At 34.4% G+C, this 26285-nt stretch overlaps 1 protein-coding gene across 1 annotated transcript; it reads right to left on the minus strand.

The window, feature by feature from the left end:
- Positions 1 to 4163: 4163 nt before the first annotated feature.
- On the minus strand, positions 4164 to 5909 carry LOC125050262 (piggyBac transposable element-derived protein 3-like). Its single transcript, XM_047649989.1, has 3 exons — positions 5567 to 5909; positions 5503 to 5508; positions 4164 to 5164 (listed from the first exon to the last, which is right to left on the minus strand). Exons 1-3 carry the CDS (start codon positions 5679 to 5681, stop codon positions 4164 to 4166), a joined length of 1122 nt encoding a protein of 373 aa, XP_047505945.1. The 5' UTR covers positions 5682 to 5909.
- Positions 5910 to 26285: the final 20376 nt, after the last annotated feature.

The raw sequence follows: 26285 nt of genomic DNA on the forward strand, positions 1-26285 counted from the left end.
AGCGCCTTCAAATTGGGGAGATACGACAAAAGGATCTTTCTTGGCAGAAAACGAACAAACCTGAGTCTTTGTAGGATTAAACTTAACAAGGTTGTTACTACCCCACACAGAAACCTTCTCCAGAATCGACTCAATTTCGAGAACAAGAATGTTGCGACTCTCATCGACTTCAGATCGAGACATGTTCGGATGGCCGGAATATAATGTGTCGATGGTGCTGTCGTCTGCATAGCAATGGATGTTGTCGATATTCAACAGGTCATTGATATGCAGAACGAACAGGGTCGGCGAAAGGACACAACCTTGCGGAACGCCTGCATTGATGGGTCTAGGATTGGAACACGCTCCGTCAACTAGGACTTTAATGCTACGTCCTACAAGAAAATTTGCCAGCCATCGGCATAAGCCATCGGGCAAACCGTATGACGGTAGTTTCGAAAGAAGCGCCCTATGCCAAACCCTATCAAAGGCCTTAGCTATATCCAAGCTAGCGGCCAATGCCTCTCCCTTACTTTCCACAACTTCGGCCCATCTATGAGTTAGATAGGCAAGAAGATCACCAGCCGAGCGGCCACGGCGAAAGCCATACTGACGATCACTAATTAGCTGGTGCTCCTCCAGATATCGCAAGAGCTGCCTATTGATGATAGACTCCATTACCTTTGAAAATAAAGAAGTGATTGCGATAGGTCTGTAGCTGGATGGTTCAGAGCGGTCACCTTTTTTGGGAATGGGATGAACATGCGCAGACTTCCATGAGCTTGGAACTACGCCCGAGGAGTACGAGAGTCGAAAGAGCCGTGTAAGCACCGGAGTCAGCTCAGAAGCACAGGTCTTAAGAACGATCGAGGGAAGGCCGTCAGGACCACTTGACTTGTGGGTATCAAGGGAGATTAAGGCCCTCCGCACACCAATCTGTTCGAATCGAACTTCAGGCATAGAAAACCCGCAATGCGGAATAGTGGGCGGTGAGGTCCCTGAGTCATTGAGCGTGGAGTTAGAAGCAAAGAGAGAGCAAAGGAGCTCTGCTTTCTCTTTCGCCGAGTGAGCCATCGAGTCATCCTCCTTTCGCAAGGATGGTAAAGAGGGCTGACAAAAGTTTCCCTGAGTTGCCTTCGCCAATGACCAAAAGGCTCGAGTTCCAGAGGGCAATTTCGCGATGTTTTCCATACTAGGTTATACTATCAATTCTCTCAGAGTAATATCAATATTTATAATTGTTACGTGAAATTGAATATCATTTTGAACTCGTATTGCCAAGTTAAAGCTAACTTGTACCAAGTTTCATACAAGACAAACACCGTTCTGATATTGGCACTAATTACTTCTCGCTCATACAGTTTGTTTAACATAGGGTAAGTGGGAAGTTGGAATATAGTATTTATTAAAACCACATCAATTGTATAAATATTACGTTACTGTTTTTGAATAATATATTTTTTTATTCTGATGATGAATAATGAATCCTAAATTAGGTGTATATTAAAATTAAAAAAACCATGCTGCAACTTCCTCTACCCAATAATCAGACCTAATTATTATAATTAAAAAAAATCGAGATATAGATAACTTTATTCTTTTACGCAATGGTACTGTACAAATATATATTATTTAATGTAACTAAAAAATTATCTAATTAAATAATAAATATGTAACCAAATAAGTAGTTACACACACAAACAATATAATTAATAGTTTAATTACGAAAAAATTAACTTGATGAACATGCCACATTTGTGGCGCAATTTAATTAAAAGCATTAAAGTTTATATAAAAGCAAAAACCACGAAGCCATTAACAAAAACAATTACAGTGCATCGCAAGAGCGCATTAGATGGCTATCAGGCGAAACGTGCCAAATTTCTTGCACCCTTTTAACTTAATTTCTAGTAATGGCTTGTAGATTTGCTGCTACGTAAGTCTGCTCCGAGATATTTATTGCGCACTTAAAATGTTGCGGTCATTTTTAATTTGTACAATAATTTATGTCATTTTATGTGGAATTGGTAGTAGTAAAACCAAGATTTTTTTATAGCATCTGGGGCAAACGGGCAGGAGGCTCAACTGATGTTAAGCGATATCGCCGCCCATGGCTCGCGAGAGCGTTGCCGACCAGTTATCAGCACCAATGAATAGATAAAATGTATTTGGGAGATCGTCAGTGCACCCTAGGTATAAATCGTGTAGTGTTAAACAAGTATACTTTATTGATTTTGGGTATGTGTGATGTAATATCACTCAAATCTCAATAATCAAAGAATATGTTATGTTCTAGTACAAAATCCGACCAAATGCAAATGTTCTGTTGTCTAGATGACAGATGTACATTATCAAATACAATTTAATTATTTTCGGTATTATCTAATGTTTTAACGCAATTTTAGAGGATAAGCAAACGAACAGGCGGGCACTTTGTTTAAAGTGCTAATTGCCGCGGACTCCTGTAACGCGGCTTGCCGTCCTTTGAGGGAATAGTGCGCTCTACTCTTGATTTAGTACCACAACAAACTACATAGTATATTTGTAAAGTAATCTCGTGAAACATACATATAAACATATATATCTATAATGTTTGTCACTTCGAAATGCTTAACTTTACGAAATTATTTACGTGCTTAGCTACTTTGGCCATATCGCCAGGGGAGAACCGAATAGTCTCGACAAACTGGTGGGGGTGAGTGATGGCAAGAGAAATAAGAGTCGATCGCCTACCCCCTCAACATCTCTAATGCCCTGAGAAAGCTGAGGATAGAGCGGTATGGAGGCAGCAAGTTGTCGTATCGGTTAGGGCTTTTGACAGACCTTCAGTAATGAAGACCACAAGCAGAAGAAATGACTAGATTATTTTGAGAAATCAGAATATTGGCCACAGAGCTTAAAACCTTAATAACAGTTTAGACAAGCAAATCTACCGTAATAAACCGTAGCGTTGACTTTTCTACTTTGAAAATTGTTGAGTTGGACAATGTATTTGCCGGTTCTGAAGAGTTCCCCTAATCTTTCTATTGTGTTAGTTGCCAACTCGCCAACTTACTGGATTGGATTAACTTCGGAACGCTTTAGAACGTCTGTTAATACCAGATAACTCAAACTTTTCCATGTTGATTGTTTCTTGATGGAAATTCCTTTAACAATTTATTCCTGTGGCAACTTAATAGCCAAGGTACGAGTTAAGCGGATCAATTTCCTTGTTTACATTAAAGGAGGCTGTTATTATTTATCAGTTAGGAAGACTTAGGGAAAATGTAAACATTTTTCTTACCGTAAGTTGTTGTAAATACGAGCCAAGCGTACTTTAAGGGGATAGTAAAATGCTTGGCTAAATAGAGAAGTATAGGATTTTTTTTTGTGAAATAAATATAATAACTGAAATATATTATTAAAGTCCCTTTAGGCAAGGTTCCGAAGATACTAGCAGCGTTCCCCCTTTGAATAGCTAGTCTAATTCTTTGTCCTAGGTAGGTAGGTAGCTCTTTGGTCTCCTGTGATGTCGACTAATCTTTTTGCTATTTCCTTCAAACCCCACGGACCAAGGGTCTCGACACCGAATGAAACAAAATCATATTCGGAGCCTAGATACAGGGGGTATTAGTATAGATTTATATTAAACAGACTGTTAATGAAAATAGACTGTGCTTCTGACGATATTATACCCTAAATTATGAGTGAAATTTTTATTTTAAGCGAATATAATGCTTATTAATAAATATTTAAACTTAGTTCGCGTGTGATGGGACTGGATGCTTATAGGTTTAGACGCGACGTGTTCCGACATTCATTTTGACCAATTACAATTAAACAAAATGCGCCATAATTTCATCTTAGTTTGTAGGGAGGAAACAGATACTTAGACACAAAAATCTCATAAAACTCGACGGCGTGTGTCAGTCACAGAAGGCTGATCACCTACTTGCCTATTAAAAAAAACAAATGATCACGAAAGATACACAGAAATCTGAGCCCCTAAGAGGCTATAGCGTTTTGGTTTTCTTTAGATGAAACTATTATGAGTTTACATTTATGAAATAAATTTCCCATTAAAGGTTTAACAAAAGTATTTTCTACATTATTCGTTCAAATCCTCATGGATTAATGTAATAAGTTCTAATGGTTAGAGAAAAGTCCCGTAGCAAACGTAATCAGGTTTACTAGGTTAACACTATTTATGAATGATATGTTTCAAAACACTTGACACACACTCCAACATCACATTTCTTGCAACGTGTCAAACATTTTTTGTGACATTGACGACAGCGTGTTTGCTTCGATTGAGGAATAACCAGATGATTCATTTGGTCTTTACGACTATCAGCATGTTCATGATGGGAGGGTCGGCTAGGCCCTCTTTTGGCATTTTTTCTGTTTGATTCAATCAAAGCAATTGCTACCCTTCTGCGAAAGCCAAGATGATCCAGTTTTCCATGATTTATTTTATATAACTGCCATGCATTATGTTCGGCAAGATCGATCATGTGTGTGAGCAACGGCATGTACCATTTCTTACCTCGTATACCAATTCGGTAATGTGAAATATTTTCATCAGACCGATCCACTCCTCCCATATATTTGTTATAGATGGACACTATATGTGGTTCTTCTATGACAATGTTTCTCTTTTCACTTTGTGAGAAGCGTTTGGCAGATTGTTTAGGATTTATTCCTACAGCATTAGAAGCAATACTGAATATATTATTGTCATGCCATTTAGCAATAATGAACGTGTTGTCATGTGTCGTTCTGTAATCGACAGCACCACGTTCCTTTTTTTTCAGTAACTTCGATGTAATCAGAGGACAACTAGATGTCCTGTTTTCTCGAACTGTCCCAGTGCAACGAAGGCCTTTCTTTGTTATCTCTTCCAGCAAGGGCGTCCCAGTAAAAAAATTATCAAAAACTACGTGGTAAGGAAGGTCGAAGCCACGTGAAATCAGCACATCGCAAAAAGTGAGAACAACGCTTGCACCCAGCCCCAATTCTTTATATATTGGATTGCACATAGTTTTAGCACCTTGGTATGGTTCCATCCATAAAACATACCCTAACCGTGTAGCACCAACCCAAGCTTTGAACCCGTACCTAATAGGTTTACCTTTTATGTGCTGTTTGCAGCCATGTCTACCATAGTAGGGGATCATGGCCTCATCTACACTGTAATGCTCTTCAAGAGGAGAAAACTCTAAGAACTTTTTATTTAGAAGTGTAACTAGGGGGCGTACTTTTGTGTATTTGTCTTGCAAATCCAGATTATCATTGACATGAAGGTGGCGAAAAATAAAGTCAAATCTATCCCTAGTCATAGCCGAGCTGATCAATTCATTCTTTGTATCAGGGGAGTTTTCCCAATACATTCTTCTACGAGGGAGCCATGAATAACCACTAACCAACAATATGCCGATAAAACATTTCATATCTTCAGTGGTTATGTCTCCAGGTAAATTCTTTTTGACAGCATATTTATTGCTCTCTGACACCAACAACGAAATAACATCTTCATCTAAGAAGTTTTCAAACCACTCAATTGGGCGCTTATCTTGACAAGCGCCTTGAACATCTGGCCAATTCACGGGATTTTTTGCCAAGTCCCGTTTTCTCCATGCGTAGGTACGCCTACGTTTAGTTCGACCTGTAGAATCAGAAGGTTCTTCTTCTGTATCACTCACCATAATCTGCCCTTGAATCATTACTTCAGCCGGTTGAAGCAGAATGTTTCGTGGCAAATTATTCAAAGTTACATTATCTTCTTCACCCGAATCTTCGTCAGTGAGACAGTCAGGATCAACAGGAGGAGGTAGAATACATATCAGTCGTTCTCTATAATCTTCTTCATTATCAGAAACATTTTCTAAAGCATCTAAAATTTCATGCGCAGCTAACGGTCTGTAAAGAAAAAGTTGTATTATTGTACTAAAATCATGAATATTATCCTACTGTCCTATATATAGTACGCTAGTATTTGTAACAAGTTATACGTAATTTATTTATATTATTTTGCTAGAATATTTATTTAGTACAAAAGTTAAGGTTATCAACTAGACCTACAAATAGGCAAATCTAAATATTTACTAACTCAAGTGACCTGATAAAAAATAAAAAAATTTCAATATCACGAACAATATATCGAATTAACTTTAATTACTTTATTTTATTCTTTAGCTGGCATCACTGCCTACTAATTCCAGGTTTAGTAAACCTTTTTAATAAAAAATTTTTATCTTAATTTGTGCGTTTTTTACTGTTTGTAATGAATAGGGATGTAATTATCACTCGCCGTTAAACCACTTTTAATGTGGAGCACCGCACTTATTAAAATTGATATATTATAACAAATAAAATGTATGTATAGACTCAGATGTTCAGACTCGTATTGAAATTTAAAAATGTGCCCGGGTTAAAAAGGTTTGCCACACATGTCAAAAAATGATAGCTGTCAGAATTCTACGGAATTAATAATCGGAGTATAGACGTTCATCATTCCACTACTAGCGTTTCTTGAGGCAGTTTTTGAAATGTGCCCACTGAAGTATTTCCGAACCAATTCCACTTAGGGTCCTTCAAGAAAAGAGCGTAGCAATTCTTAAAAGGCCGGCAACCTACTGACAATGTGAGTATCCATGGGCGGCCGTATCACTTAACATCAGGCGAGCCTCATGCCCGTTTGCCTCCTGTTACATAAAAGAAAATGTGTGCGTCTTGGGACGCCCGACAAAAGTGATAACTTAAACTAAGTTGAGCTATTTAATTTTGTAATGTTTCGACGATTATCTTCTGCTTCATTCATCATATTTTTTATAATCACTTTCAAAAACGGTGATAGTTTTAGGTTTTATGTTGTCACTGTGTGTAGTGTCCACAGTAAATGTCTAACGCACACGAAACACTTTCATTTAATTAACTGAAAAAAACCTTCTAAGAAAGTGCTATGAATTATCTGGTTTCAATTTGTCTATAAAGATTTTTATCTATTAATAAAACCGCGAAACAGACACAAACAATAAAATTTTATTTGATCAAATCAAGAGATGTTCTATAATTTTCAACATTTCTTTTGTCTAGACGCAATAACTTTGTGTTTATAGTCTATGTTATGCATTTAAAACGTTCGAAGTACTTTTTAACAGCTATAAAAGTAATGCATCATCTTATATTCAAACGCACAAGCGTCAACTTCGAAGTTTATGAATTTTTAAAGAAAGTAATTTAGGCTAATGTTCAAAATAAATTATGAATTCTCAAAAGGAGTTCTTCACAAATTGAGGGCTGCATTTCTTGCTTTCCTTTTTATTATTTTCCCTTTAACTATTTACATAGGTTTTAATTCCTTTGCTTTGTTCAAATAGTTTTATCTAAATAATTTTATGTCTAATGTAGTTTTCACTTCTTACGCTCACCACACATTAAATTAGTTTAATTTTTTCATCTTACAATGGTTGCCAGGAAGAGATCGCTCGAAAACAACAGGGCTGCCAGTAGTCCTCCTTTTTATTTAATTATTTTAATTCTACTGTATTTCTGTATATAATAGGGACATAGGATTCAGGAATTTCGTTTTTAACAGCCAATTTCAAAGTGAAATTTTTGAAGTTATACTTTAGCGCGTGACACAAAATTAACAGAATGAAGTTGACCACGGCTACGGCATTGGACATAATTTAAAATCAACATTCGAATAATAATAGAATTTATGTTACACTTAATGTAAAGGATAATAATGTTTATTTATTTATTTAATTTTTCAAATGTAAACTGAACTTTATTGACTATAATGACTCCTTTTCCAGTCTTTGATTATTTAATTGTAATTAATTAGTTGCATGCAATCAAAAACTATTTTTAATAATGCCAAGGAAGTATAACTTCTTACGCGCGTACATAATTACACGCACCCTGCTTTTTTTTGATTGTGTAAGAAAATTTCCATTACAAACAAATTTTATAGTTTATTTAATGTTTAAGAAATAAAAGTTTACACTGAGAAAATAATAAACCATACTTTATATTTGGCTTCTGTTATTTCGAAAACTAGTAATAACATTTTATCTGTTAATATAATTAGCGTGGAGTCCATAAATCTGAACAAACTTAGTTACTGCGAAAATTGGCTTCGTTAGCCGAAAACAAAAGTTAGCGCCATAATTCGGACCTTTTGAAAAATTAAAAAGGTCGCGTCGGATTTACTGACGCATCTAATTTTCTAAACTGCAAACGTTGGTAATCGCTCACCAATATTAAGGATCATCAAAAAATATGTCTTACCGTCGTTGATAATTTACTAATTAATTTTCTTCAAGAAAAATTTGTGACACGACCAAATTTATTTACGATTGAATTAAGAAAATAATAAATAAAATTCAACACCTTTAGTTTGAAGAAAAAAGTATTTAAAAAGAAAAAGAGTACATAATATTATATAGCGCTTTGGTTTCGCGACGTGGCTAGCTGTCAAACTAGCAGGGTAGCGCAGAAGTGATCTTATTGGTCGCCGCCTGAAATGCCACTGAGCTCTTACTTCTTGTAGCTTTCATGATTTGACATCTGGCGGGTAATTTGAATTAGGCTCGCGCAATTACCATTTCATAATTTAATTTAATAACACGCTTGCCACTTCCAAATTGTTTTTAATATTTCTATAGTAGTCAAGTATAGGTTGGTTGAAGCAAAATAATACATTAGAAGCGTAATAGTTTTATATATTCGAAATTTGTGTAAAAAAAATATGTGTTATAAATATATATATGTATATTATATATATTAAAGGCCATTTGATAGGTACACAACTATAACACAAAAACTATTTCGGACTTATATTTCTATATTGTTCCGTTTTGCAATTGTCAAGTTATTTAAAGTTTTTACCTAACACATAACTAAAAGAGAATATCATAAAGTATCTATGTATTTACAAATGTACTTTTTATTACATATATAACGACTATAACCAAAACTCTAATTTTTGTAACACTACAAAAATAAATCACCCATTCTACAGATTTAAACTTCGAATTTAAAACAAAACCAAACGTTTCCACTTTTTGTTTATTCCGAATAAAAGCCAGTATAGACAAAAGAGTATTGTACATACACAATGTTTATTCGAACTATTTTCCAGTAAATGTGAAGCAGTAGGACTCATTGTAGTGGCGTGCCAGGACAATGCCAGGACGTGAGGTGATTCACAAAATTGATTGCCCACGCCAGGCACAACGCGCATTGTTCTGCTTTTGATGATGTTACATTCGATTTTTGTAGGTTCTGATTTGGCTGTGGGGGGTAACCTGAAAGGCGTGAAGTGATTTTGGACTTTTTTTAATGGGAAAATGTGTTTTAAATTACTTAAAAAAAAAGAACCGACAGTTTTTTCGCCGGCTTTTTCTCTCGGCCTACACCCTCTGTCTTCTTTGCCGATGAGTAGGGATTAATAATTTAATGACGTGGAATAAGTGATACTTGTATCTTATGTTCCATAAAAAACAAATTTTTATTTCATTTTTTTTTAAATTATCTTAGATGAATTTTAAAAATATCGGCTCAAAAGTTATTAACATATATCGAACCATAAAGTATGGTCAATCGAAGCATAAATTAAACAATACAATGTATAAACCTTAAAATTTATCCTGACGATGAATCAAAACCATCTATGTATTAAGTAATAAATATAAACTGATGAAGAAACATGATTTGTATAGAAACCCTCAATTTTCATAGTTAAAGTCAACCCAATACAAGACTACATTAAAACTTGATTGTTGATATTCCCTTCACTTTTACGCAGCAAGTATAGCCCTGCGATTCTGTAACTCACTTTTCGAACTCACACAGCGGTTTTCGCATCGGCGGTCGCTCTGAAATCAGTCGTGAAGAAGTCATTTTATGATTTGGCATTCTGATAAACAATATACTACAAGCTCCCACCTTTTTAGAATGCCAAATCATAAAATGACTTCTTCACGACTGATTTCAGAGCGACCGCCGATGCGAAAACCGCTGTGTGAGTTCGGTAAGTGAGTTACGGAATCGCAGGGCTGTATAGGCACTAATTACACCCTTCACTCCCAAAGTTTATTGTTTCTCAGGAAAACCAACAGAAGTCAACACAGCATTGCCAACTCAATTGTCAGCGTTAATTTATATATATGCACAGAAATTCTCTTACAAATGACCTCAAAGTCGTAAAACAGACGAGAGAGTGCACCAGCTGAATATATCTCATACATATCTGGCAACGCAGTTACTGGCTTTATATGGCATTTCCCAAATCAAAAGCAATGTAAAATATGTTTGCAGACTAAGAAACGCAGGTGAGGCTCTGAAACTAATGTGACGCTGCCGTGAATAAAGTCTGCTTAACACATTTCTAAAACAACCTAAGCAACAAAGTGTTACACGGAAATTTGATCCTTATACACAGGTCAGAGGTTTAAAAATGCTGTGTCTAATAAAAAGCTGTACTTACTCGTTCTTTTTAGCAACGTGAACAGCTTAAGATATGTGGCGTACTAAATATAATTTTAAGCAAGACAATTGTCTAAAAAGCATGCTTAGATATTTAGCTTGTGGGAGTTCGTTCTGTTGTATAAAGTAAAATAAGTTGATGCAGCCTAACATTAGGCATAACATTGTTATCTCGATACAGTAATGGAGTTGAGTTTTAGCTCGAACTACGAGTTCCCAACTTACTATGTCAGGATTCAATCCGTTTTTTACATACGCCATTCTAGCTGTCGTTTTTTAATCTGATCTTACCTATAATATAACTAACACAGGCACAGGAATCTGATCACCCACTTGCTTATTAAGAAAAATATATCACGAAACAATTTAACTACTGATAGGTTGTAGCGGCACTGTTTTTTATTATATAACTAACATCTAATATATAAAATTCTCGTGTCGCGGTGTTTGTGGTTAAACTCCTCCGAAATGGCTCGACCGATTCTCATGAAATTTTGTGTGCATATTGGGTATGTCTGAGAATCGGACAACATCTATTTTTCGTCCCCCTAAATGTTTTTTTTATTTTTAGATATTTTTTTCTGTTTTTATTTTGTTATGATACAGCATTAAAAAATACATACAACTCCTAACTTTCACCCCTCCACGATCAACCCCTAATTTTTATTATAAATGATATACATGGCAAAACGACGTTTGCCGGATCAGCTATATGCTATGTACACACGTAGTTAGTATCTTTGGGAATAAGATGGTGAAATGAATCTTATCTAAACTTATTCCAATTAAATAGATGTTAGCATATAGATCTAGCAATATTGGCTAATCAAATATACTACTAGTATTAACGGTTTTGAACTGGTTTGACTTTGACGATGTTAATGTATAAGCTTTATGACAGCTGACAGTAACTACGTTGCTCCGACATGCATAATCGTCATGGTTTCTTATGGAAATGAAAGGAAAATATTTTGAATTTACAATGCAGTACAAAAACAGCTACTGCCTAGTAAGTTGCTATTTTTACCGTATTAAATGCTGTGCCCTTACTCAGTAAATTTTAATAGCGAAATCGATACGGATTCCGACGTCATTGTATGTGTGTACTGTGTATTCTCTCAATATCTGAAGCGCCGATGTCGCGACCTTGGGACCTTGGGAAAAAATAAAATATGTTTATTATGGAACATAAGATACAGGTATCACTTATTCCACGTCATTAAATTTGAATCTGTAGGCATCCCTACTCATCGGCAAAGAAGACAGAGGGTGTACGCCGAGAGAAACGGCGTAAAAAACTCTCAGTACTCTTTTAAAATAGCAAATCATCAAACAACATATATTTTAAAACAAATATCGCAAATTAATTAGAAGTAGACTGTCTAGCACTAGTCCCAGGCCCTTTTATCTACTAGATAATCGTTGACTTTATTAACGAAAGAGCTCTGGTCTGCGTAAAATACAATAAAATCAATGTAATTATACATTCTTAATAGTAGACGTTGCCATTAAAGACATTATGAAAGAACGTCGTGCGCGCGGTCCACGGATTTTACGTTCAAAGAAAAATCGTAAAATATCGATCGATGGAATGCCGTTTAAGGAAGGATACTTCCAACTATCGCCTTGCTGCTTATACTTCGAAGCCTATATAGGTAGTAGCCAATTAAATACATTGTAGATACACTACCATTTTTATAAAAGTGGTAAATATTGTCTAATTGGCTTGAAACAAAGTTGACTAACTATGAAAATATTTTAATTCAAAAGTTATAACTCTGTTAGCAATTGAATTTAGCTAGAAGTAAATTTATGTTATCATTCCGGTGAAACCTGCCACATAATTAAAATAGTTATAGTTTTTAAATTTCATATGAAATATTTGTTTTAATAAAAGAACTACTAGATCTTATTATACACATTCCCTTAGCTAGTACAGACTGATGTTATGTTAACGCAGTCAAATTTTGTTTTAATGTTAAATTTAATTAATATATATGTCAGAGATTATGTAATAAAAGATAACGATGTCATTTGTTTTATTAGAATGACAACACCACGCCATCTCGTTGACATCTTACAGGATGTAATATGTCTATGTGTCAAAGTCAAATTGTATGTACTGCGTAGAATCGATCGTTGAGTTTACTTGCTCTCTGATCGACGCCTGACCTTGGGTTTTAGTCAAGACGCCTTAACAGTAGTGTATGTAGAAAGTCGAAAACTAAATTTGTCGAACCGAACTGACATTTTCATACAAATTTAGTTTTCGACTTTCTACTGTATGTACTACTGTTAAAGCATCCTGACAAAACCCACGTGTTGAAATACTAAAAAATATGTCGGACGACGGTATTGACACCAACTTTGAATATGTTAATCGCATTGATTCTGCGACATATAAGTTATATATTTAGTGGTACGTGAGACAGTTATGATCAGTGGCACCATATATCTAAAAATATACTGATTTATGCTTCCTTAAACTAATCATTTACTAATCTATGACAATTCAATACCGTAGCTTATCTTCGGCATTCTCATCACAATACATTCATAGAGATAGCTTTCCTAGCTAGATAGATCTGCTTAACCCGTTAAAAAGCTTGTAAGTCTATCGAACACAACAATTAGTTGTTAAATTCGAGCCAGTAGTTCCTGAGTTAGGACATTCAACTAAAGAAATAAAACTGTACAGCTGTAAAGCTTATACGAGTAATCGTATAAACATAGATTAATGTTTGTTAGAAGTACACATTTCATTGTACATAACAAACAAAAACTCAGAGCTAAAATATGCTTCTATAATTACATTTCTTGTAGTCTTAAGAATAATAAAAATGTTTGCGAGCAAGAACAATGTAATAAAGCATTGTATTCAGTAAGATTCGGACTAACGAACTGTCACATTTTCACGGCAAAATAAGCGGCCATAATTAGGTTCAGGCCCCCGTACTATGAAGCGATGTTGCTAAGTCATAATTTATATCATTTATTAAAATTAATTGTTATGCGCGATTTCGTTTTCGTCTTTACCTCCGTCAATCTACTATATAAAAATAAGTCGGGTTTCCTTCCTGACGCTATAACTCCAGAACGCACGAACCGATTTCCACGGTTTTGCATTCGTTGGAAAGGTCTCTGGCATTGAGAGTGACCATGGGCGGCGGTATCACTTAACATCAGATGAGCCTCCTACACGTTTGCCCCCTGATCTATTAAAAAATTTCTTATGGCATTTTTCTATGTGATTTTTTTTCGTTTCTCTTTACATAAATTCATTCACAATGCTCTATATCCGTTTAATTATTAGTTAAGTTTTTCCAGTCGTATTTACGTCATATTTACGTATTAGATTCCTATTGCACACAAAATGTCGATTTACGTTCCGTGGTAGAGGGCAATTTGGATAGAGCACGGATTTACATAATAAATGCCTTCAGAGCTGTAAATAAATAAGCTTCATTATACGGATCAAATAAGACATAATTTAATTAACCGTTAATGGATGGTATTAATTTATTTTCAGCTTATTTATCTTACCCAGTCGCTGATATTAGAATTTATTATATTACTAGCAGACCGGCCAAGCGTTGCTGTGGCTAAGGTTTTAGTTATATTACATAGTAGTAACCTATTCAAGGGAAACGGTAGGAGTACACCAGTCATGGGGACCACCATGTTTTTTTGGTGGTAATGCCATTAAATTGTAGCTTATTTGAAACGTTGGTACTTTCAACACAGCCCCATCTGTTAGAATTGTGACTATCAAATAATTAACAAATAATTTGCAATAAAATAATATTGCGGGTATAAATTGAGATGGAAGCTATCCTATCTTTTAAGTTAGATCAAACTGCACAGTGTGCAAATTTGATTGAAATCGGTTCTGTAGTTTAGGAGTCCATAGCGGACAAACAACGTGACACGTAATTTATATATACAGTAGAACCTCTATAAGTCGAACATCAAGGGAGAGGCCAAAAAATTCGAGTTATAGAGTTTTCAACTTATGGAGGATTTCGACTTAGGCGGATTTTGATTCGACATAAAGAGTTTGAGGTTTATTCTTATATATTTTGACACCTGACACAAAGCAAGCAAACACGTGTTTCCATGAGTCATAAATTTATTATTGTATACTCCTAAAATGTTTTCTAAGAAACAATAGTGTACTCACATTGTCGGCAAGTTCTTAAAGTCGGTAACTTATTTTTGTTCGAACAATAGAGATAATAAATTCCAAATGATCAAGTTGTAAAGGTTGTAAAATAAAACGTTCCTATGTTCGAGATACAGAGGTCAAATTTAATTTTTCGAGTTATAGAGTGAAAATATGTACCAAAGTGGCTTGGAGGGACTCGGTGATTATTTTGATTAACAGAGGGTCAAGATTTCAAGTAATGGAGGTTTTGGTGTTTTAAGGGAAGGGAACAAAACATTTTTTCGAGATTTGGAGGTTTTTGACTTATCGAGGTTCGACTTAACGAGGTTCTACTGTATTAAGATATAGGCTGGATAGAAAAGGTCACTAACGAGAGGGTTCTTAATCGAGTTGGAATGTCGAAAAACTTATGCCGAACAACGGAAAGTGTGTACCTAGGCCACATGTTGCGCCATGACCGCTACGTCTTCAATTATAATGGGTAAAATCCAGGGTAGCGTGTTGGTAGAAGGAAAAAATCAAGGCTTCGCAACGTTTGGGAGGACGGGTATTGCGATTGCGGAAGAGTTGCTGCATCTGGCACAGAAATAAAAATTGACTACGATTGAAAAAGACTGACGGCCAACCTCCAGTAATGGAGAGGCACTAAAAGAAGACGAAGAAGAATTCCTTATATATAACAATTTATTAAGTTGTATTAGAGAATTTTTCATGAACAACAGTCGCAGGTCTTACATAAATGGAAGGCGTTTAACTACGAGCATAATAATACAATGGAAGACCAATATTAGACTAGCGGCTAAGCGTTTTAAGCGGAGTATTTGTATTCGAATCTTTGGGTGCACAAATTAATTATTTTGTTGTAGACAGTTAAAGTTTATATATGAAGAAAAATATAGAATCAAAAATCTACGTGGCACAGACAGTTTACAACATGCCTATAATAAAACTTAATTAATGAAGTAAATTCATAAAGTCAAAGTTAAAAATGGTGAAATAGGAGGATGCACTTACATTCTCGTGGGAACAACACGGAAGTTGTACAACTATTAGCTTACGGGACATCATTATAGGTATACGACTAAGTACGTAATCTAGTATAAAATTTATCAAGATTTGTCAAGCATCAAGAAAACCTCAAAATTTACAGAATATATTCTTGCTATAGCAAGCTAGCAACAACTCGTTTCCCAGTGGATTGAAGTCATTCGATTTTCAAATATATTCCGCCCCAGCACTGTATGTGATCAGAAAGGCATTTGGTAAAAAAGATTTGCACAAGATTGATGACCAGTTACCAAGTCGGGGAAACCAGACGAAAGCTTTGTTCTGATACAATAAGATTTCTAACAATGTTTAAACCCGACAAATTAAGTCAGAAATGCATATATCAATGAAAATCAAATTATAATAATTATTTTGAGAGAGTTTAGAGGCCTATGAAGTAAGCAATGATCAACTGAAGTTGGAATTGTACTGTAGAACAGTAGACCAATATCGCAGCACACAACTCACAAGAGGACTTATTGAATAAGTCGCATAGGTCCGCCAAACATTAGCGAACATATACTGTAAATAGTAGAAATAAAGAAAATAATAATAATAGCAAATAATTAACACAGAAAGGTTTGTAAACCGACTCTGCAAAAGGTCTCCATGGAGTTGATGAAAATGGCCACCGAGTAATTTTTTATCACAGTTTTATTGTAAATCCGACACAAACTGTCAACAGGACCATTAAACGATGAGCACAAACGTGAGACAGGCGTGTAAAAGGGATATTTGTTTCTAGTCAACCATGTACTGCAGTGGATTTTAGCAAGCATATGAATATCACTATTAAAACAATTATTGATTAATTTAAGCAAAATATGTTAGTGGCTAAAAATGAAACATCACGTATGTACCGGCCATTGTCATAAAATGCCAACGGTACATTATCAACAGCCTTTAGGCAGTTGTCCCACCAACGGCGAGGAAACGACTAACTATCGACTATTTTCTCGCTCAAGAAACGTACTTTCGTTTGGACTATTTCAAGTTAGATACTCTAAAACTCCCACGTGAGTAACTAGATTGATGAATCTAGTTTATTTATATAAAATATTTAACTTTAATATTCACACTTATATTCTTACAAAATTTTCCTTTCTTTGTAATCCTAGAGTTACTCAAACTAAAAGTCTTTTATACGTACCTACGGCTCGCTTATCTGATACTTTTAATGGTCCATGGAATATGTTATCTCGTTCTCACAGCTTAATTACAAACATTGATGAAAATATTGATGTGTTTTACAACTCCACTAGTTCGTCGCTGAGCCGCAAGAACTATCAAAGGTAATTCTCGCTTAGCGATACTTGCTGAGCGATCAGAACTCACGCCGAGACACCAAACAGCGGCGGCAGTCATTTCCATTGATCCCTAGATCTGAAAGTAGACGTATTTTTATTTATAATGAATATCAAACAATCATTTCAATTATCTTGTCTAGTTCGGACGACGATGATGTCTCACTCGTACACTCGCTTATAGCCCAGCGACAAAACTATCGGAACTACATACTCGCTTTCCGCTGCTCGCCAACTCGTTTCTAAGGCTATGTTCAGATGGCAAAATTTGACGCGCATTTTCAAATCGCGCGACTAGACATTGTGGTATTTTCATACAACTGTTCACATGAGCGCGCGTTAACGCGGCGCTCAGAGAAAAAGTCTCTAGACGCAGGTGATCGCGCGTTGACGCGCGCTTTGATATTAATGTAATGTCCGTTTGCTGTTCAGTTGAGCGCACGCTTTCATCGCGATCGCATGTAATTTTGTTAATTTTCGTAATTATAATATAACAATATAACCACAAAATAATAGCCTCTTCCACGTCCATTTTCTACGTTCTACCGAACTACACTGACGAGTACTCTCGCAACGCGCATTAGCGCTCATCATCTGAACTCTCTTCAAATTTGATCGCGCGTTGACGCGCGTTACATGTGAACATAGCCTAATTCTAGCTCGACTCGCTTCTCGTTCATCGTCGGCGGTGGGACAACTGCCTTACTCGACACGTAAGCCGCGGTTTCGTATTCTTTATGCAAAACGTTAGCAAATAGCACTAATGGTTTTCACATACAAATGTGATATGTATTTTTACCGAGTTAGGGTTGAAAATCCTTTTAAATATAAAAAGTGCTATGACCATATTAGGGTTGCTATTATTTAATAATATGAACATGTATCAGAACTACTTTTCTGTAATTTTGAATTAATAGTAAATATGCATATTCTATCAGAAAATTCATAACTTTAATCCAGCGAGGGCATAAAAATAAAACAAAATAGTATATGGTTTGAATTACTTTTTGGTCTTTGAAAGCAACCCTACTTTAAGGACGAAATGTATGACAATATAAACCTCGGTTTAATGTGATGTTGTATGCAACAATATCAGAGTCCAAGTGCTCGCATTGTTAGTATTGCAGTTCAGTTCAGTTCCGGTCAGGTTTAGTTAAAAATTTAGTATTCAACTGAATATACAATGCATATGTACTGATTCTAAACCCATTCTATACGGCTTTACATTTCATATGATCTTAACTCAATTAATAATGACAAAATTGTATGTATATTTTTTTAATATTTGGCTATTTACCGTCGTACATATTATTATTAGCAAATATAAATAGAACTAGATGGCACAGATTCTATGCCTGATTCTGTGCCAGCGCACAGAAGGTTGATCACCTACTTGCCTATTAGATTGATAAATGATACATATACAGAAATCTGAGGCCCAGACCTGAAAAGTTTTTTATATAAAAGTTTATGTTAACAACTTTCTGTATTATATTGACAGTAAGTTTTAGATATATTGAATATTATATTTATTATTGCAATCCAATTTTTTTTTTTTTTGACAATTCACACCAATCGACCTAGTCCCATGCTAAGCTGGTGAAGCTTGTGTTATGGGTACTAGGCAACGGATATACATACATATTATAGATAGATAGACATATAAATACATATTTAAACACCCAAGACCTAAGCACAACACCAAATGCTCATCACATCGATGTTTTTCTCAGCCGGGGATCGAACCCGGGACCCATGGATTCGCAGTCAGGGGTACTAACCACTAGACTAATGAGCCGTCAATTCAATTAAGAATTTTGATCGTCCGTTTTAATTTTAAAATTTTACTAGAACTTGTAAAGCAAGTCATGGGCTTTTCTATCAGGCTTTCTAATTTATTATACAAGTCCCATCTGCATGACATATTCACTATTTTGTTCATTCTATTATATAAATTGCAGTAATTTCGCTAAGTAAAATGTTACAGTAGTTTTCTATGATAACAAACACAATAAATAGTCTTTGATCATAATAAGAAATATTTGTGCTATTGAACCAGTCAAGTTTGATATTAACATTTATTTATTCACCCCAAAAACTTGACTCTGCTTCCTGTACTGTAGTGGAATATTTATACTTTCCTTCTCAAATATATATATATATCTAGTTTTAAGAAATTTTCTCATTTATTTGGACTATGATGAATTTATACTGATATTTTTTTATATATAGGTAAGTCAGCCTTCTTATCTGCAGCCATAATCGAAGAGAGATGTCGAAATGTATAAGGTTCTCTCTTCGCCGGTGTCCTCAAAATGTTTTACAGAAAGACATCATTTAACATTACAATCTAGCCTAACTTAAGACTAATAATTGATTATGAAAGAAAAAATCAGTGGCGCTACAACCTGTTTAGGTCTGGGCCTCACTGGATAATTTATTTAAAACTAACCTAATTTACTTAAAAGCATTTTTAAGGTAGGAAAGTATCCAATAACACTACTTACAGTGTACTAAAGGAAGACACTGTTTGGTCTTTTAAACTCGCGACTAGAAGTTTTACAATCACAAGATATAATATTGTCTTTGATTGACATAACCTTTACACATTTAAAGAAAAAACTGTTTTTAACGGATCAAAGTTTTGTATTATTATAAATTTACAATTATTTAACATCAATTTACATATTACCATCTATTTTCGCGGATGGTTTTTAAAACAAAAAATAATATATAAAATAAAATTTTTAAAAATAGAGGACACCGTGCGCCATTTTTGCCAAAACCCTCCATCTTTTAGTCGATACCAACTCCGGGGAAACAAATACAGATAATGCAACTTTCTCTGCAGCTGTGATACTTTTTGACATTCAACACCCTTTGTCTTCAGTCACCGTGACCACGCACGCTGTAAAGCACGCGAAACGTCGGATAAATTTAAAATTATGTTAAATAATTGTAAATTTATAATAATACATAACTTTAATCCGTTAACACAGTTAACAGTTTTTTCTTTAAATCACAAGATAACTACTGCATATTAAGCTCTTAGATAAAAAATAAATGAAAATAACCACTAAGCTAAAATTTCTGCTTGTTTCTACTGAACAACTTCATTACGTAATAAACAATCACTGACATCAAATAAGTGTCAACTGAAAACGATAACGAAACTACAAAATCGACGAACTGTCCCCTCCATGAATGAAGCCTAAATAGATACACAAATTTTATTAAATGCCAATGAAACACAATTTTTGTTTGTTTATAAAAAATAATCACAAGTCGTACACGTCGTAATAATCATAATAATAACAAAAGTTTCGTACGTGTTACATGGAAATAAACTTTCAACAAACCATAGAACTTGGAGCTAAATTAATTCTCGTTCACACTTTACACTGTATTAAACAGAACTATCTAGGAAAGGGCTGACGCATCTCGGGAATTTCAAGTCTTAATGAGGGAAAGGAGAAAACTTTGTGCAATTAGTGTGGCTACAGTGGGGGCTATAATTACGATGTTTTAATTATTGAGCCTGTATACATCTTGAAGGATTTAGGATTAGACTTGCCAACTTCCTACTAATTAGTTATAATTTGTTATAAAAAAATTAAAAAAACTGGTAGAAAAAACTCTTTGATAATTATGATTTCTACATAAGGCAACTGACACAATATGCCGTCGAGTTTTCGGTGGCCGGTTTCCGTACGAAGTTTTCCTTTACCGTACGAGCAAGTATTGATAGCTCATATAAAAATTAATTTGTGTACAGCCGGTATTCGAACAAACGATCTCAGGGTTAAGAGTTATACGTTCGAGTGCCAATACTGATCTAATAAAAAAAATTGTTACGTATTTGTAAAATGACAAGTAAATAGCTGGATCAAAATTAAATAATTCTCGAATAAATGATATCTAATAGTAGATTAAATAATAATAACATATAAATCCGGCGTAATTTAAATAATATAAATTTTATTGCCGATTAGTTATTGACGCTAATACTGATTTAGTGAAGGTATAACCTTTTTGGTCTGGACCCTTAATTTCTGTATGTGTTATCTAAGTAGTCTGTGTCTGACACACCCCGCCGACAATTCTTCATATAGGGGGCCTCATAGCCTAGCGGTCTTATTAAGTGGCAGCTAGGTGAGGGTACCGGGTTCGATTCCCGGTTCGAGGGCAAGTTTTAATTTAATTTTAATTTGTTCTCGGCCTTTGGGAGGGTTGTGCAGTACCGGGCGAGTGCCTAAACCGTACATAGAGGACACGGTCGAATTTCTAAAGACAAGCTCGAATTATAAAAAAATCCTATACTAGACGCTGGCTAATACACAAATCGTGCCAGAGCCATTAAAAAAAAAACATATTTAACGATGACTATTACAGATTGTCATCAACAGTAAAGGTTAAAAACTTTTACAATTAAACAGCGTGTCAATAACTTCAATTAATTGCAAAAAATAATAAGTCTGAAATTTACTAATACTCCTTTCATAAATATATTTGGAATTCTTTTAAGTTCTGTGGTATTATGAAAAGTTTCGAATATAAATTCAAGAAGTTCATATATTGTGAATGGAAAATGTAAATGCATAGAAAATCTGTATTATCTTGTGATTGCGTGATGACATAGTGACGTCACGATTATAATTTGAAACAGCGGGTCGCGTTTGCTCCGTGCCGCCTTTGTTAGCACTTGGAAAGACTTCATTGTTGTTTCTTTGCGGATAATACGGGGTAACGACGACATATTTGGGACTTAGCAAGTCTGCACTCTGTTTGATATCAAAAAATATGTTTAGTGATACACCACGTTTCATCTTACGAGTGACCATGGCAACGCGTAAACAAAAACAAAGTTTCAACTTGTTCAGATTTCGTTTGAACATTGACCAATAGACCAGTGCAGATAGCCTTTAAAATAAATAAAAAGTGAAAAAAATTACAGTAGGATGAAACCCATTAGAAAAGCAGGGGAATATGATCAAAATGAAAGGAAAAATAAATTACGGTCGATCTGAGGTCGGGAAGGGGTAGGGGGGGGAGTTTTAAGGGTAAAAAACGGTTTATCTCGATTTCCGGCAAAACTAAAAGTCCTATCGAAGAAAGTTTAATGGCAAAGTTGTAGGTAATAAAAAGATCTAAAACTTTTGTATTCACACATTTTTCACATAACCTCAAAATTTATGTGAAAAATTCAAAAAACCAAGTTTTTGGTTTTTAATTTTTATCTTTTACAAAAATATTTTTTTTTTAACGAAATTTGGTGAAAACTTACCTTTCTATGTCCCAAATACGCTGTAATTTATTTGATTAAAAATATTTATTTGTTCACCTTATTTTGAATTAATATCGAAAAAACTCCCTAATTTTCAATCGAAAATTCTGACGTCAAAATTTCAGCTTTTTTCAAAAAGTTGGTGTGCTTTCAGATCGTTGAAATCTCTACTTTCCTATGGTAAAAAAATATAAATATACTACCATAGTAAATCTTCTCAGAAAACGCAAAAAATCGTATGCAGTAACGCCCAGACCTGTCATCCCCTTCCTTACTTCTCTATGAAATACGAAAATTTTAGCCCATCTGAAGGCTAAATTTTTTTTTAGGTCTCTCAGGTATATATAAGTTATCTTAAAATAGTAATAAATAGGCATCTGATTATAATTTAAAGAAGATTCATAGAGAAGTAAGGAAGGGGATGACAGGTCTGGGCGTTACTGCATACGATTTTTTGCGTTTTCTGAGAAGATTTACTATGGTAATATATATATTTTTTTTTACCATAGGAAAGTAAAGATTTCAACGAACTGAAAGCACACCAACTTTTTGAAAAAAGCTGAAATTTTGACGTCAGAATTTTCGATTGAAAATTAGGGTGTTTTTTCGATATTAATTCAAAATAAGGTGAACAAATAAATATTTTTAATCAAATAAATTACAGCGTATTTGGGACATAGAAAGGTAAGTTTTCACCAAATTTCGTTAAAAAAAAATATTTTTGTAAAAGATAAAAATTAAAAACCAAAAACTTGGTTTTTTGAATTTTTCACATAAATTTTGAGGTTATGTGAAAAATGTGTGAATACAAAAGTTTTAGATCTTTTTATTACCTACAACTTTGCCATTAAACTTTCTTCGATAGGACTTTTAGTTTTGCCGGAAATCGAGATAAACCGTTTTTTACCCTTAAAACTCCCCCCCCCACCCCTTCCCGACCTCAGATCGACCGTAATTTATTTTTCCTTTCATTTTGATCATATTCCCCTGCTTTTCTAATGGGTTTCATCCTACTGTAATTTTTTTAGGTTTCAAAAATTATCGGCACTGGTCTACAACTGCTGACATGGATCACGTGTGTTGCAAATCTTAACAGCTGAAGATATGCGATACACCAACAGCTCACTAGAATAATATCATGTATGTGTGAATAGGTGTAATTAGTATTTAAGATAATGTTTTTGAATAATAAATTAGATTTGAATATTGCTCTTATTCATTTCTCGCTTCCTCTCAAATTGGCGAAGACTACTTCAAGCCCTTAATTATCGTGGTGAGCCTGCCCGGTAGCTTTGAGATAATCCCACAACCTCGACATACATCCATACCTCCCCCACCACCTCGATTCAATACATATAAATTTTAAAAACACATTTCACAGCCCACTGACTAGCAAGCTGTACAAGAATTTTGAAAATTCGGTTGTCGCCGAAAAAAACGTTGGTTGCCGCCGGTCGCAAAAAAACAAGTTCAATAAACTATTTACATTAAAATAAAACTTATAATTTGCTTACAAAATGTGGCAGCTCGATGCTGCACTCATTTGCTTTCTTAGAAGTCTAGATTATATTCCGATTTACGATTTATTATTATCTAAATTCTAAGTAACTTATGCTGTGTCCGACGGTCTTTATTATACTAGGAATACACATAATAAGTGATTCTATATTGCAATAGCTGCATCGAGATTAACTAAGTAATAAACTGTTTATTTAATTGCTATAATTTATGGTAGAAATAATGTTCTAGCATAAGTTTTACCTAAGTATATTTTGGTAATATTGTCTATGCCTATTGGCTTATCCACAGACAATATTACCAAAATATACTTTATTTAAATAATTTATTATTAGTTATGTTTACGATTCCTACCATAGACGACAACTATATAACATAATACAGTGAATACAGTAAAAGCATTACGCGGAATATACAAGGAACGTCTACAATTGGAATTGTTCCGCGGAAACTTAACGAAGGCATGGAATTTTGATGAAGCAACACATTTAGTGATTTTTGTGCAAATAAACCTGACATAACGAGACCTCACCCTCGTTGGAGTTAATTAGCTCATTCTCTAATGTCTTTGTACAAAGATGCTTTTTCAGATTTTCATTCATTACCTATATTGGCTGGAGATGGGCTGAACTTATGAGGATTATCCATTAGAGTTGAATAACACGCCTGATTTAGTTTAAGCTTTACCCAACATACAATAATTAATTATTTGGAAAGTTCAACATAAGTATGAAACCTCTTCGCAATATTAGATATTTGATGGTAATTCAATACTGTGGTACAAAGTGATGTTCGATATAAAAATACATATTTTTAGTTTGACTAATTAAGTTAATTAATCTTATTAATCCAAAGTTACATAATAGATGAATACTGCTACATTTATGTGAGTGAATGAAGATCTATGACGTATTAAACGGCCTGAGAGAGCTGAATGCTTGCATTGAAACTCTCGATCACACGCAACCACCAATTACGGCCGGTACGTTGAATGATCGCTCACTTTGACGTCATTTGTATGTAGTCTGGGAACTTATAAAACCCTTTACATTGTCTGTGGAAGCTTTTATGGCGAATAAAATCCACAGATACTTAGAACATGTTTGAATAAAGAGTAATTGTCGGTATGGTCGAACTATATGAGTAATTACTAAATTGAAATTAAAATTACCATTGAAAAATTAAACTACTGTATTTACATCACAAAACCACAAAGCAAGAGAAAAATAAAACGCAATAAAAGTACACAAAGGCTGTATTTAAGTCAGAAATAATGAAATTAACCTTTGAAACGATTTTTGCAAAAATAACATTTAATAAAGTGATTTGTAACAGAAGTTATCCCGATTTTGTTTTGTTTTTATTGTGTCGTGTATATTATTATATATATTCAATAACGAATGTGTAAATTAAACATGTAAACTGTTTAATATTATATTTGGATTAACACAATATTTAAATCCAATTATGGACGTAAGTGTAATTAAATTTATTAAAGGAATTTATACTACCAATGTGCTTTAGAAGCTTCAGTCCTACACCTTTCAACTGACAGGTTGACATATCAGGTTCTGGCACAGATAATTTTTTTTGTTTTCCGGCCAAAACTGTGAAACTCCAGGATATTTTTGAAGTGAAAACTTCTTTAGCGGCGCTGAGCACTTTTTTGTATGGGTAAAAACTTTCAAACTCCCGTCAGGGTCACGTGATGCTGATCGAAAAAGCGTAAGATCGAGGGGAAGGGAGAGGAACTAGTATCTCCCACTCTCATTTCTACCGTGCCTGAGTGTGCTGCTCTGTTTAGGCGGCACAGGGCGCTTGCGCGAATGATCAATCATTAATTGAATTTTTAAATAATGAATTTGGTTTAACTATGTCAAATGATCGCAATTTTAGCACAACGAAATACAAAACTACTATTGATGCGGTCTTTATTAGACACTTAAATAGGTTCGAATCAAAACTGTTTGTTTCTTACTTCAGTTATCATAAACCAATTGTATCAGTTGTAAAAATTTGCGATGATGATTCTGATAATAACGATGGTGTATAAGTCGTCGAAGTTATGGATGGAAGTTGATTTTTCTGAGAGATAAAATTTAATGTAATATATAAGTAACGATATAATATTATAAATAATAACATATAAATTGTCATATTTGTGTACGATAGCGCAATAAATAAACATTGTATTCTACCTCATAAATGATAGTACTTTTATACTTATAATTAAACACAACGTTAATATTGAAGTTTTCACTTCTGCCGGCACTCCCGGAGTGCTGCGTTTTTTTTAAACTGACAATGATTTATTCCGAAAATTTTCTTAACTTACATAGTAATAATAGTAATTAAAAAGTAATAAATGGAAAATAAAAAAAACATTAAAATTGTATTGCGTGCTTATTCGTTTTTTTAAACTAATGTTTGACAACATACTACTTATGCATTAAGATTTTTATATCTCAATGCCTTGACCTAAAAAAAAAATGAAATGGACGACCATCACGACTTT

This window comes from Pieris napi, chromosome 6 (genome assembly GCF_905475465.1).
Source record: "Pieris napi chromosome 6, ilPieNapi1.2, whole genome shotgun sequence".
NCBI lineage: Eukaryota > Metazoa > Arthropoda > Insecta > Lepidoptera > Pieridae > Pieris > Pieris napi.